This window comes from Equus asinus, unplaced genomic scaffold (genome assembly GCF_041296235.1).
Source record: "Equus asinus isolate D_3611 breed Donkey unplaced genomic scaffold, EquAss-T2T_v2 contig_89, whole genome shotgun sequence".
Lineage (NCBI taxonomy): Eukaryota > Metazoa > Chordata > Mammalia > Perissodactyla > Equidae > Equus > Equus asinus.
Window position 1 is genome coordinate 201,261 of NW_027225543.1, and position 12,159 is coordinate 213,419.

General features: G+C 50.3%; 1 protein-coding gene across 15 annotated transcripts in view; it reads left to right on the forward strand.

Annotated features, from left to right (window-relative positions):
- LOC106836995 (serine/threonine-protein phosphatase 2A regulatory subunit B'' subunit beta-like) overlaps positions 1 to 12,159 on the forward strand; it is a 94,747-nt gene that overhangs the window by 14,739 nt on the left and 67,849 nt on the right. For 13 of the 15 annotated variants that reach the window (XR_011501443.1, XR_011501444.1, XM_070503919.1 and 10 more), the window contains exon 2: positions 4,284 to 4,466. Coding sequence is in view for 11 of the 15 variants with exons in the window: in XM_070503919.1 (XP_070360020.1) it covers positions 4,284 to 4,466 (183 nt within the window). In the remaining 4 variants the exon portion in view is untranslated. Of the gene's footprint in view, positions 1 to 4,283; positions 4,467 to 11,938; positions 12,098 to 12,159 lie in introns of all 15 variants that reach the window. The other 2 variants (XR_011501445.1, XR_011501446.1) reach the window with 1 other exon arrangement.

Here is a 12,159-nt window from a genome sequence, read left to right on the forward strand (position 1 = left end):
CTCCACAAAGGGGCATGCTGGCCTCCCGCCCTCCCCTCACGTGTGGTGGCGGCCGGGTCACCGCGAGGTCACCAGGGCACAAAGGCCACGTTACTTCCCCAGGCAGAGCCACCAGGACCCCAGGGCAAAGCCTTGCTCGCGGATCCCAGCCTGGATTCGCATCTGCGTAGACTGCGGATTCATGAGGAGGTCTGGTCGCCACGCGTGACTTGTGCAGATGAAGACAGACTTCCTCGTGAGTGTCCAGCGAGGTTCCAGAGCTGTCGCTTGGCAGCCCTTGGGCAGGAAATGTCCCTATGTCTCCACAGGAGGGGGGCACAGATAGTGGGCGTGAGCGACACAGGGCCTGACACCACATGTCCAGGACGCCCCAGTGAGCCCACCCCGCTGCTTTCAGGGCTTCGTGTGGTGGAGTCAGCATCACGCCGTCGCCAGCTGGAGTGTGCCTGTGGCCATCCAGGGGGAGGAGGGCACCCATGGGGACGCTCGGGCCAGCCAGGGGGGCGAGGGTGAGCCTCGTGGTGGATTGCTGTGCACTGACAGCCGCAGGAAGATTTGATTTAAGTTCTTTGTCACGTTCTGTCCATTTTGTCAAAGTCCATTTCTCAGGACCGGCCTGAGTATTAACTGTGTAACGGGTCTGGCAGAAGCCGGCTGACACGGTGACAGCAACCTCGTTTTCAGGAATCACACCTGGTCGTAGGCGAGAGGCCGAGCAGTGTGTCTGCATGGAGGCGTAGCAGCGCTGTCATCCCTCTTCCTTGTCCTTTCCCAGGTGACCAGGTGCGCGGCCTCCTAGCGCTGACCAGCAGCGAACGACGTCCCTGTGACTTAGCAGCCCAGGGGTCTGTGTCAGCCCAGCCATGGACTGGGGAGAAGGCACATGGTTGACAACGGCTCCAGAACCAGCCCAGGGGCAGCCACCCCACAGTGTAGGTGCCCTGCCCTCTGCCTGGAGCGCCAGACTCCTTGTGCCTCAGTTTTCCCACCGTGAATACAGGATGCTGGTGGCACGTCAGTCACAGATTGTCCTGAACGCGGCAGTTGAGTGAGATGGCTCATGGGAAGATGTGGTCGGTGCTCAGGAAACACCAACACCGTATTGCACAAAGGTACAAGGGCAGCGACTGTGGCCGACAGCTCAGGGCATTGGGCTCGCAATTCATTCCGCCTCGCGGGAGAGAAGAAAAGAGAAAGACGGGAAAACGGAACCACCGCCACAAGGCAAGGAAACAGGCACTCAGGGGCCTGCCCCGGGGGCACAGCAGTTAAGTTTACAGGCTCCGCTTCGGTGGCCTGGGGTTCGCGGGTTCGGATCCCAGGCGCAGACCTAGCACCGCTCGTCAAGTCACGCTGAGGCGGCCTCCTTCATATGAAGTAGTAGACGATTGGGACAGATGTTAGCTCAGTAACAGTCTTCCTCACAAAAAATTAAAAAAATGAAAAATGGCCCTCAGTCTTTGTTCCAGAAATCGAGGGGAAAAGTTATCTTCCTCAAAGCGAATCGTGGGCACCCCCAGCAGATCTGTTGAACCGAACCCTCTCCTTCCAAGGAGGCAGCTCTGGGTGTGGCTTCCCCTCCCGCCTGTCCCTGGGCCACGGTGGGTGTGGTTTTGGCTCAGTGCTGCTGTGCAGGGCTGTCACATCAGGACTCAGTGATTCTGACACTGTAACCCAATCCCCGTGGAACAGGACATCCCGGGCTGGGAGGAGGGGGATCAGCCTGTGTCCCTGGGTGCTGACTCGGGCCGAGTCTCGTGAAGGGTGGGCCCGAGGTCATCGTCCAGCCTTTGCTCTGCTCTGAGGCTTAGTCCACAGTGTGGTCCTCGTGCTTCCCACCGTCCATGGCAGATCCACCTCGCTCAGCACAGCCGGCCTGCAATAGGTGCCGGAACCTCAGGGCCGCCCTTTGCAGCCTCTCCTTTCTGATCACCGTGCCGTCCACATCTGCCTCTCGGCTCTCAGCACTGAGGTGACCCTGCGTCAAACCCCTGACTGTTTTATTTGCCCTGTTGTGATCACAGGGCTCATTGTCGTGCGTCTGCAGGCTCTCCCCATAGCCCCCCAGTACAGCAGACTCAGGACAGCAACACCTCTGGACGTGTTGCTGTCGTCTGTGGGTCACGTCAGTGGGGCAGGACAGAAAGCGTTTACAAGTGACTCCTCCTCCTAGTGCTGGAGGGAAAACAGACAGGTGACACAGGGCGTCCCGGGACATGACTGAGGGGACGCGAGGCCGTCCCGAGATGTGACTGAAGGGGACATGGGGCCATGCTGAGACGTGACTGAGGGGATGCGGGGCCACCCTGAGACATGACTGAGGGGGACATGGGCCCCTCCCGAGACGTGAGTGAGGGGGACGAGGGACCGTCCCGGGACGTGAGTGAGGGGATGCAGGGCCGTTCTGAGACGTGACTGAGGGGGACGTGGGGCCATCCTGAGACGTGACTGAGGGGACGTGGGGGGCCATCCCAAGACATGAGTGAGGGGGACGTGGGGCCATCCCGAGACGTGACTGAGAGAACATGGGCCGTCCCTGAGATGGACTGATGGACTGAGGAGGACACTAGCCGGTCCCAGAGGCTGCAGCTGGGTGGTGAAGAGGCCCCCGTTGCAGGACGAGATGTGTAGGACACCCGCAGGTTTCAGTGGGGAGCCGTGTTGACTGTGTATCCTGGTGGCAAATTGGTAGTGCTGTTGGTGTCTGGTGTTCCAGCCCCTGGTCCCTGTGGCATGAGGCGGTGGCTGCATGAGCTGTGCTCTGTCACTCGGCCTTGGGGAGGGTGGCTGACATGTGAGTGCCCCGTGGCGCATGGAGGGGACCCCCCACCTGGGCGTTCGGGCCTGCTGGCGGTGCCATTCCTCTGGGTAAGAACCACGCTGTGCCCGGTCACTGGGCCGGCCCTGAACCCTCTGTGGTGTTTCCTCGGCCTGCTGTGTTGTGTGTGTGTCTCCTGCACGCTCAGGGTCTGCAGGTCCTATGTGGTCCCGTGGTGTCCCGTGTGCATTGGGTTCCCCAGACCTTGTTGAGTTGGGGACCCTCACAGTGCACTCTCCTGACCATCTGCCCACTCCCGGCCCCATCAGCCCCCGTGGCCTCAGGCATTGGGTTTTTGCTGCTCAGTCCAGTCCTTCCCCAGTAGGACGCTGGGCTGTTCCTGCCTCCTGAGACTGTGGCCTCGTGTCCCCAGCCCTAGAGAATGTAGGGTGTAGACCGGAGATGCGTCCATGGGCCAGACTGTGCCTCCCCGTCACTGCCCGTCGAGGCCGACCGGGTGCCTGGTCCTCGGCGGCCGTCTACGACCCGGCTCCCAGGAGCTGTTTCTGGCCCCAGAAGGCCTCTCCTGAGTCAGCAGGGAGATGCTGCTGAGTCCTGCTGGGCGACCGTGCCCACCGTAGTGGGAACAGCGAGCCTCATGGGCTCGGCCTCAGAGGAGATTCAGAGCCTCTCCCCCCTCGGTGCTGCAGACCCGGCCTGGGGCCAACTTTCGGCAGTCATTCCTTAACCGGGTCCACTGAACAGCTCTTTCTGCTTGGGGGCATTTTAAACAACCGTGTTTTATATACAGAGTCCCCCCTTCCGCCTGTAACGACAGCCCCACAGCAGGTCAGCTCCCTGAATCCCCGAGGGCACGTCCCGACACCACTGTGTCTTGGAAAGCATGTCAGGAGGTCAAACTTCTCCGAAGTAGTTGCTGCTGAAGGTGCTGGCTTCACTTGGGGTGGCTCAGCTGCCGTTCTGCCTTCTGGCGAGAAAGAGGCTGCAGGGCCAGATCCTTTCCCGGAGGGCCATCCCAGGTCAGGTGACAGACGTACGTCCCATTCTCCGGGAGGCACACGTGGGAACCAGCGACTGCAGGTGTGGGCCCCAAAGAGAGGCCACACCTGTCCTGGCTGTGAGCGAGCGCCATTGACGGCCCGCCTGGAGGACCCTGACCCCAGGAGGACTGCGGGGCAGGCTCCCCACAAGGACCTGTGCCAGCCTCCCTGGCAGCCTGGGCCGTCAGCTGTCACTGTTGCGGGGTCACACTGAGGCAGGGCTGGGGGAGGCTCAGCAGTGTGGATCAGTGGTATGTGACGCTCTCTTGTGGTGTGTGACCTTTCGGATGCGGGTGGCCTCATGGCTGGAGTTGGCCCCCAGGATTGTCTGGCGTTCTGTGCACATTGGGGTTCCGTGGCCCCGTGCGCTCACTTTGAGAACGGTGCCGCCCCTGTCTGTTACGGGTTCATGTGAGGACGATGTTTCCTGTTCCCAAGTCCTCACCACCTGTCTCATTTCTCAGGTCCAGACAAAGGAGGAGCCCCTGCCACCAGCCAGCAGCCAGAGCATCCCCACCTTCTACTTCCCCCGAGGCCGTCCGCAGGGGACAGTGAACGTCGATGCCGTCATCGCCAAGATTGAGCGGACCTTCGCCCAGTTTCCGCACGAGAGAGCCACCATGGAGGACATGGGCAAGGTGGCCAAGGTGGGTGCCCTGCGTGCTGCCTCTGGGCAGCACCACGTTCACGGGTTGGTGCTTGTGTTCTGTTTTCAGGATCTGAAACACAGTGGAGACTCTGTATTAACGGTTGTGCCAAATATTGAAGACAGACATGCCTGTGCGTTGTTGCCCTCCCAGATGGAGCAGCGTTCACCTTTGCATTTTTTAAGCAACTGATCCCCTGAGGTCCAGCCTGGGCCTTCCTCTCCGCCCTCCTGCCCCGTGTCTCTCCCTGTGTAGGGTGGGTGCTAGTGGACCCACAGTCCATGCGCAGCAACATGTCGATTTTGAACTTAGCCTAACACATGATCCCCCGTGCATTGTCTCACCATTTGGTTTTGAAATTCGGTGGCATGTCTCCAGGCCATCCATGTTGACATGTGTAGACACACGTAGACGAGCACAATCGTGGTTTCCCACATCGCCTCAGCCGCGTGGGAAGGCTCCCGTGTAGCCGGCGGCTGGCACGGCCCCTCCTGGGTGCTGGCGTTGACGCGTCCCGCTCCCCCATGGATCGGGCTGCCTTGGGCTGTGCTCCTGAGCTCCGCCTTCAGGCCGCATTGGGGTGCTTGTGCTTCCCCTTTGCCCCTGTGCTTCCGGGGTGCTTTCTCTCTCTTTCTTCATCCCCACCCTCCCCTCTGGAATGTCTCTTCCTATTCTGGATGCTGACCCTCCGTCCATGTGTGTTGTGAGCAGGTTCTGTTCCACCTGCTGAATGGTTCACGTGCTTCCTTTTGCTTGCAGTTTTTAGGGCTTGTCCTCTTTTCTTGTTGGAACTGCTTTATTGAGATATAACTCTCGGACCACAGTTCACCCATTTAAAACGTACAACTCAGCACAATGCAGTGTATGCCCGGAGTTGTGCAGCCATCATCGTAGTCAACTGGAGGACATTTTTGTCACCCCCTAAAAGAAACCCTGTACCCTTTAGCTGTCATCCCCCCTCCCCCACCCCCAACTAATCCACTTCCTGTCTCTGTAGGTTCGAGTATCCTGGACATCTTATGTAAACAGATCCATACCATGTGTGGCTTTTTGTGTCTGCCTTCTTTCCCTCAGCACACAGCCAGACCCGGGCGACACTGGGGGCTCGGCTCCAGGCCCCCACAACAAAGTGAATGTCACCATAAAGCAAGTCACACGAATTGTTTGGTTTCCGAGTGCAGATAAAAGTTAGGTTTATGCTATGCTGTAGTCTAAGTGGGTGATAGCATTATGACTAAAGAAAAGTGCATACCCTAATTAAAAAATACCATATTGCTAAAAAATGCTAACCAGCACCTGAGCCTTCAGCAAGTCATCTTCTCTTTGCTGGTGGAGCATCTGGTGAAAAACGCAATAAAGCAAAGCGCGGTAAAGCGAGGAGCAATAAAGGAAGTGCTTTATTGCAAAATAAAGCAAAAATACAAGCGAGCCTGTGTTTTCAAGGTTCGTCTGTATTGGGGCGTGTGTCAGTGGCACGTCCTTTCAGCGTCCCGTTGTGCATTTATCCATTCATCAACTGATGGACGTCTGGGTTGGCCCACCTTTGGGCTGTGGTGCACAGGGCTGCTGGAACACGCGTGTGCGAGTCTTGGTGTGCAGGTGTAGGGTTCTCTCAGATATACACACCTAGGAGTGGAATTGCTGGGACACATGGCGACACCATGTTTAACGCTTTGAGGAGCCACAAGACCATTTCCCAAAGCAGCTGCCCCATTTTGCATTCCCACCGGCAGCGTAGGAGGGTTCCGATCTCTCACACCCTCGCCAGCACTTGTGTCTTGCTGATTGTAGACAGCGTGTCCTAGGGGGCACGAAGTGTCTCCTGGTGGTTTTGACTCGCATTTCCCTGAAGACTGTCATGTTGAGCAGCTTTTCATCTGCTTATTGGCTATTTGTGCATCTTCTTTGTAGAAATGTTTGTTTAGATCCTGTGCCCGTTCTTTAACTGGATTGTCACTTTATTGTCCAATTGTAAGAGTTCTTTATATATTCTAGATTCAAGTCCCTTATCCAATACTTGGTGTGCATTTTTTCCCATTCTCTGAGTTGTTTTTTCTTTTTTTTAATTATATGTACTCAGCACCTGAAAAACTGAGAATTGACCTGAGTCTTTTTTAACCTTTTCTTTTTTGCTGAGGAAGACTGGACCTGAGCTAACATCTGTGCCAGTCTTCCTCTATTTTGGATGTGGGCTGCTGCAACAGCATGGCTTGTTGAGCGGTGTGTAAGTCTGTGCCCAGGATCTGAACCCACCAACACTGGGCCACTGAAGCAGAGTGTGCAAACTTAACTACTGTACCACCAGGCTGACCCCTTTTTTCAGTTTTTGATAGTCTTCCATGATGCCAAAAAGTTTTTGTTTGTTTGATAAAGTTCACTTTATCTGTTTTTTCATTTGTTGCCCGTACTTTTGCCGTCATATCCAAGAAATCATTGCCAGATGCAAGGTCATGAAGATTTGCTTTTGTTTTTTCCTGAGAGTTTCTAGTTTCGGCCTTTACGTCTAGGTCTTTGATCCATTTTGAGTTAATTTTTGAATATAGTGATGCAGCGGTCAAACTCCATTTTTTACGTCTGGAAATCCAGTTGTCTCAGCACCAAGGCTGAAGAGACCATTCTTTCCCCGTCCAGCGGCCCTGGCCCCCTTGTTGAAAATCAGTTCCCCATAAATATGAGGGTTTAGTACTGGATTCTGATTCTAGCCCTTGACCTGTCCTTGTGTCTTTATGCCAGTTCCACCCTGTCTTGATTACTGCTGCTTTGTAGTCGGTTTTGAAATGGGACGTGTGAGTCCCTTCTCAAGCTTGTTTTGGCTCTCCGTGGACCCTTGCAACTCCTTATGGATTTTAGGGTCAGCTTGTCAGTTTCTGCAGAGACGCCAGCTGGGGTTCTGCTGGGCTCGCGTTGACTCTGTAGATCGGTGTGGGGAGTATGGCCGTCTTACTACTGTCTTCTCATCCGTGTACATAGGACGTCTTCCACTCATTTAGGTCTTAGTTTCTTTCGAAGATGTTTTGTAGTTTTCAAGTATAAGTTTTGCACATCTTCTGTTAAATTTGTTCTGAAGCATTTTATTCTTTTTGATGCTATTATAACTGGAATGCTTCTCTGAATTTTATTTTCAGCTTGTTCATTGCAAGTGTATAAAAATGCAATTAATTCCTGTGTACTGATCTTGTATCCTGCAGTCCTCTGAACTCATTTATTCGTTCTAATAGTGTTTTAGCGTATTCCTTAGGATTTTGTGTGTACATGATCATGTTACCTGCGGCTAGAAATAGTTTCGCTTCTTCCTTCCCGGTGTGGATCTGTTATTTCCTCGTCGCGCCCGACTGCTCTGGGAAGAACCTGTAGCGTGGTGTGGTGTTGATGTCCGAGAGTGGAGGTTCTTGATCCTGCCCTTGGGAAAAGCATCCAGTCCTTCACCGCTAAGCATGCTGTGAGCGTGGGTTTTCACAGATACCCTTTATCGGGTTGGGGACCTTCCTTTCCATTCCTGGTTTGGTCAGCGTTTTTATCAAGAAAAGATGTTAGCTTGGTCGGATGTTTTTCCTGTGTCTGTTGAGAGGCCCGTGTGGTTTGGTTCTTTATTCTATGGATGAGGTGCATTACGTGAGTTGGTTTTTCCAATGTTAAACCAACCTTGCGTTCTGGAGCAAATCCCACTTGGCCATCGTGTGTGGTCCTTTTTCTGCGTGGCTGGATTTCACTGGCTGGTATTCTGTGGATGGTTTTTGTGTCCGTATCCAGAAGAGATACTGGCTGGCAGTTTTCCTGTGATTCCTGTGTCTGGTTTTGGTATTAGGGTAACACTGGTCCAAGAGGAAGATCGGAAGTGTCCCCTTCTCTTCTGTTAGAGATCGCCTTTTTAAAGTATGTTTTTAAATTTTGTTTTATAAGTATGTAAAAACGTACATGGTTCCAAGGTCAAAACTCACAAACCAGATATATTCCCATAAGTCCAGAGTCTACCCCTGTCTGTTCAACTCTGCTCTCTTCCTCCCCCATAAGTAACAGTTTTCATAAATTTGGCTTATCCTTTATTTTTTAATATGAGCAAATACCTACAAATATACATCTGTGTATGTACACACATATTTAATTTCTTCCCTTTCTTGGATGAGAAGTAGCATGCTGTTCTATGCTTGGGTGTGTTCTCTCTGAACATTATGGGTGGCGATCACTCCCCATTGGCGAGGTGGTCCTCGCTTTGCATGTTCGTGTGGGAGCATGAAAGTGACCCCACGAGCTGAAACCTGTGTAGCTTTTCTACTTCTTTGGCGGCTTTCTCCGGGCACGGTTGCTGGGCGAGAAGCAGTGGGTGTCTGCTGTGGACAGTTTGGTGAGCTCCAGTGGGCCTGTCAAGCCGTCAGCACAGTCAGCATGATGAGCGTCTCCACTGGCCCCTAAACTCTGCTTCATTCTCATCCCTCCCGCCCCCAGCCCCAGGCTCCCTGTGGTCACTATTGATTAGGGATTTCTAGAATTGTACATAAACTAAATCATACTGCAGATACTTTCATTCTTTTTATGGTGGTAAAATTCACATAAAGTTCCACCAGCATTTTAACCATTTTAAGATGTACAATTCAGGGGCCTTTATTTCATAGACAGTGTTGCACAACCATTACCACTGTCTGGTTCCCGAACATTCACATCCCCCTACAAGGGAATCCCGGGTTCTGTAGCAGTCACTCCCCATTCCCCACGCCCAGCCCCTGGCAACCATGAGTCCCCTTTCTGTCTGTGGATTGGCCTGTTGTGTTTCAAAAAGATCTGGGCAAAAGTTTTGATACAAATGAAAATAAAACCAAACCCACCTTCCCTAAGCGTCATTTTTTAAGAACAGCCAGAGAAGTGTGATGGTTTGGTGCCTAAGCTTCCTTTCCTGCTGAAATTCTCATCCAGCCTGGCACCAACCTGAAGGAAATCACCTCACTCCTCATGCTCATCGCCCTTCCCTCTTGGGACCTGGGACCTTCCTCCCAGGACCGTGGGGTTAGGGGCTAATAATGGAAGTGAAGTCACTTAGAAAACACAGAAAAGCAACTTTAGGAGATATGTCACTTCAGGTAATCTAATCCCATCCATCAAACAAAATCTGCAAGTGTTTGGTGGTGAGGATGTGGTCTATTTTCCAGAAATCACAGACAGCTTATATTGATTCCTGTGAAAACTTTTTCACCTCCTGTACAAGCTCCCATCCAACCCAAGTACGTTTCTTAAGTAGTCTCAACAGAAAAACTAACCTGAGAATGATTTAACGGGACTTTCAATTCTAAAAGATCCAGTGTCAAACGCTTTATGATCAACTTCCTTTGGCACCGCAGAGCCCACGGCCTCAGCACGCTCTCCCGGCTGCATCCTCTCTCTCATTGCCTTCTTCACAGCAGCGAGGCGACCCCCATCTGCGATCCCAGCATCATCATGTTTTGGTTCACTCGCTATACCCGAGACAACTTTTTCCTACAAAGAGAAATTATGACATTTACTAAAGCAACTCATTACCATCTTATAAGAAAAATGAATAAAGCATGCCTAAAATATTTCACACATCCATCTTATGCTTATCAAGTTCCTAGTATGTGCTAAACATGCTGGGGGTCAAAGGTAAAGGACAAAGTTCCTGCCCTCAAGGAGTTAGTTGTGGTTGTCGTTTAATGTAAACAAAGATAGGACCCTTCAACATGTCTAAAAACTGATGGAAAAGAGAGAACAAGGCTAACTGATGGGATGAGAGGTCAATGAATAAGAGATCTGGGGGAATGGTTCCAAAGTATAGATAAAAGATTAGTTTGATTTTAACTGTTCAGTAGTCTTAACGGTGGCCTATAAAATAATGTAGGAGAGAAACACTGGTGGTAAGGGGCAGAATTACAAGGCTCCGACATAATGCTGTCTTGACACAGCCGTTATCTGCGTCACTGATGGTGTTATGTCCCCAGGACTAAGCACCCGATAAGAAATGCGCACGGCAGGTCCAAATGTCCCAGCATCCTTCCTGTTTAACAGACTTGAAATTCATTCAATCAATCTCGTCACTGTCCTCAGGGCCTTTGTCATTAGTAAGACATTACTAACGTCTTACTAAGACATTACTTCATTAGTAAAATAAGGAGACTTCATTAGTAAAACAATCCTACAATAATCCTTTAATACTCTAACATCTTAAACTCCTAAGACAGAATTCAAAACAGAGTTTTTATTTGGATTACACAGCATAATAAAGTACCAGTTTAGAAACCTGATTTTACAACCAGAGGCATTTTTCTAAAATCTAAAAGAAAAAGTGGCAGGGCTCCAAGCTGGCTTGAGAAGTAGCAATTCTGAACCAAAAGCTTGGAGTTAAAATATTTTGGGAAAAAAATTAGTACAAATAGATAAGAATGGAATCTATCATGTCAACAAAGCCAATTTTACAGAGAAAATAGGAAATTTTACATGATAAAATTTGGGAAGAAGAGAGAGAGTCTAAGAGTCATTGTTCCTCTTTTCTACTTAAAAAGTTCTTTCATTTTGAAATATATCACGCACAAGAGTATAGAAAGCAGAGATGGCATAACCTGTGGGTTAAGAACATGGGTTCTGGAATGAGAAACCCAGCTCCACCCTGGGCACGTGCTCGAGTCTTCCTGGCCTCAGATTCCCCACCCGGGGATAACGGCACCCACCTCACAGGACTGTTGTGAGGATTAACTGAGTCAATGTGTGTGAGGGCCTGGGAAGCATAGTTGGCACATTATATAAATTATGTACTACTGCTATTATTACTGCAAAACAATGTATAGGTACAGTTTAAAGAATAAAACACACTGGTACATACCGTTACTTAGCAACTCAGAAGCTCTCAGGAGGACCAAATCCAATCTCAGCCCCACCTCCCCCGCCAGAAATAACCATCCTGAATTTTGTGTTGACCTTTCCTCACTCTTCAAGACAATCAGGACATTGTAATAGATGACACGTTTTGTGAAATGAAAAACCTGAAGCTAAATGTTTCTAAAGCTTAAATTCATTAAAGTAAAAGTCTATATTAGAAATCCACAAATTTACCTGAAACACATCTTTGCTCGTATTGCTGGCTTTCTCCCATCCACACTCCTCAAGTATGGTCAGATTGTTGAATTTCTGGCGTAGATCCTGTATCTGTTAATAAATGAAGCACAAGTTTATCAGATTAATGCTAACCATATTAAATTTACAAATTAATGCCCAAAAGCTTCAAACAAATTGACAACGACTTGGACTGGTGACATAAAATTAGACTGTCATTGTCAATTTTGTATTCAAATGAATTCTTATGGTAAAATTGTTCATTGTTATTTTATGTTAAAAATCTACATAAAGGATGTCATATGTGAATAACTCCCAAACTATTTTGATGACTAAAATGGTAGGAGAGATATCCTAAATTATACAGTGTGAACACAATCTCTCCGTTTTTTTTTTGTTTTTTTGTTTTTTTTTTACAGTTTATTTATCCCTTCTCCTACTGAGGAGCATATCCATTGCTTCCAAGTCTTGGCAATTATGAACAATGCTGCTATAAACATCTGTGCACATGTTTGTCTGGACACAGGTTTTCAGCTCATTTGGGCAAACACCAAGGAGCGTGACTGCAGCATCGTATGGTAAGACTCTGTTTAGTTTTGTAAGAAACTGCCAAACTGTCTTCCAAAGTGGCTGCACCATT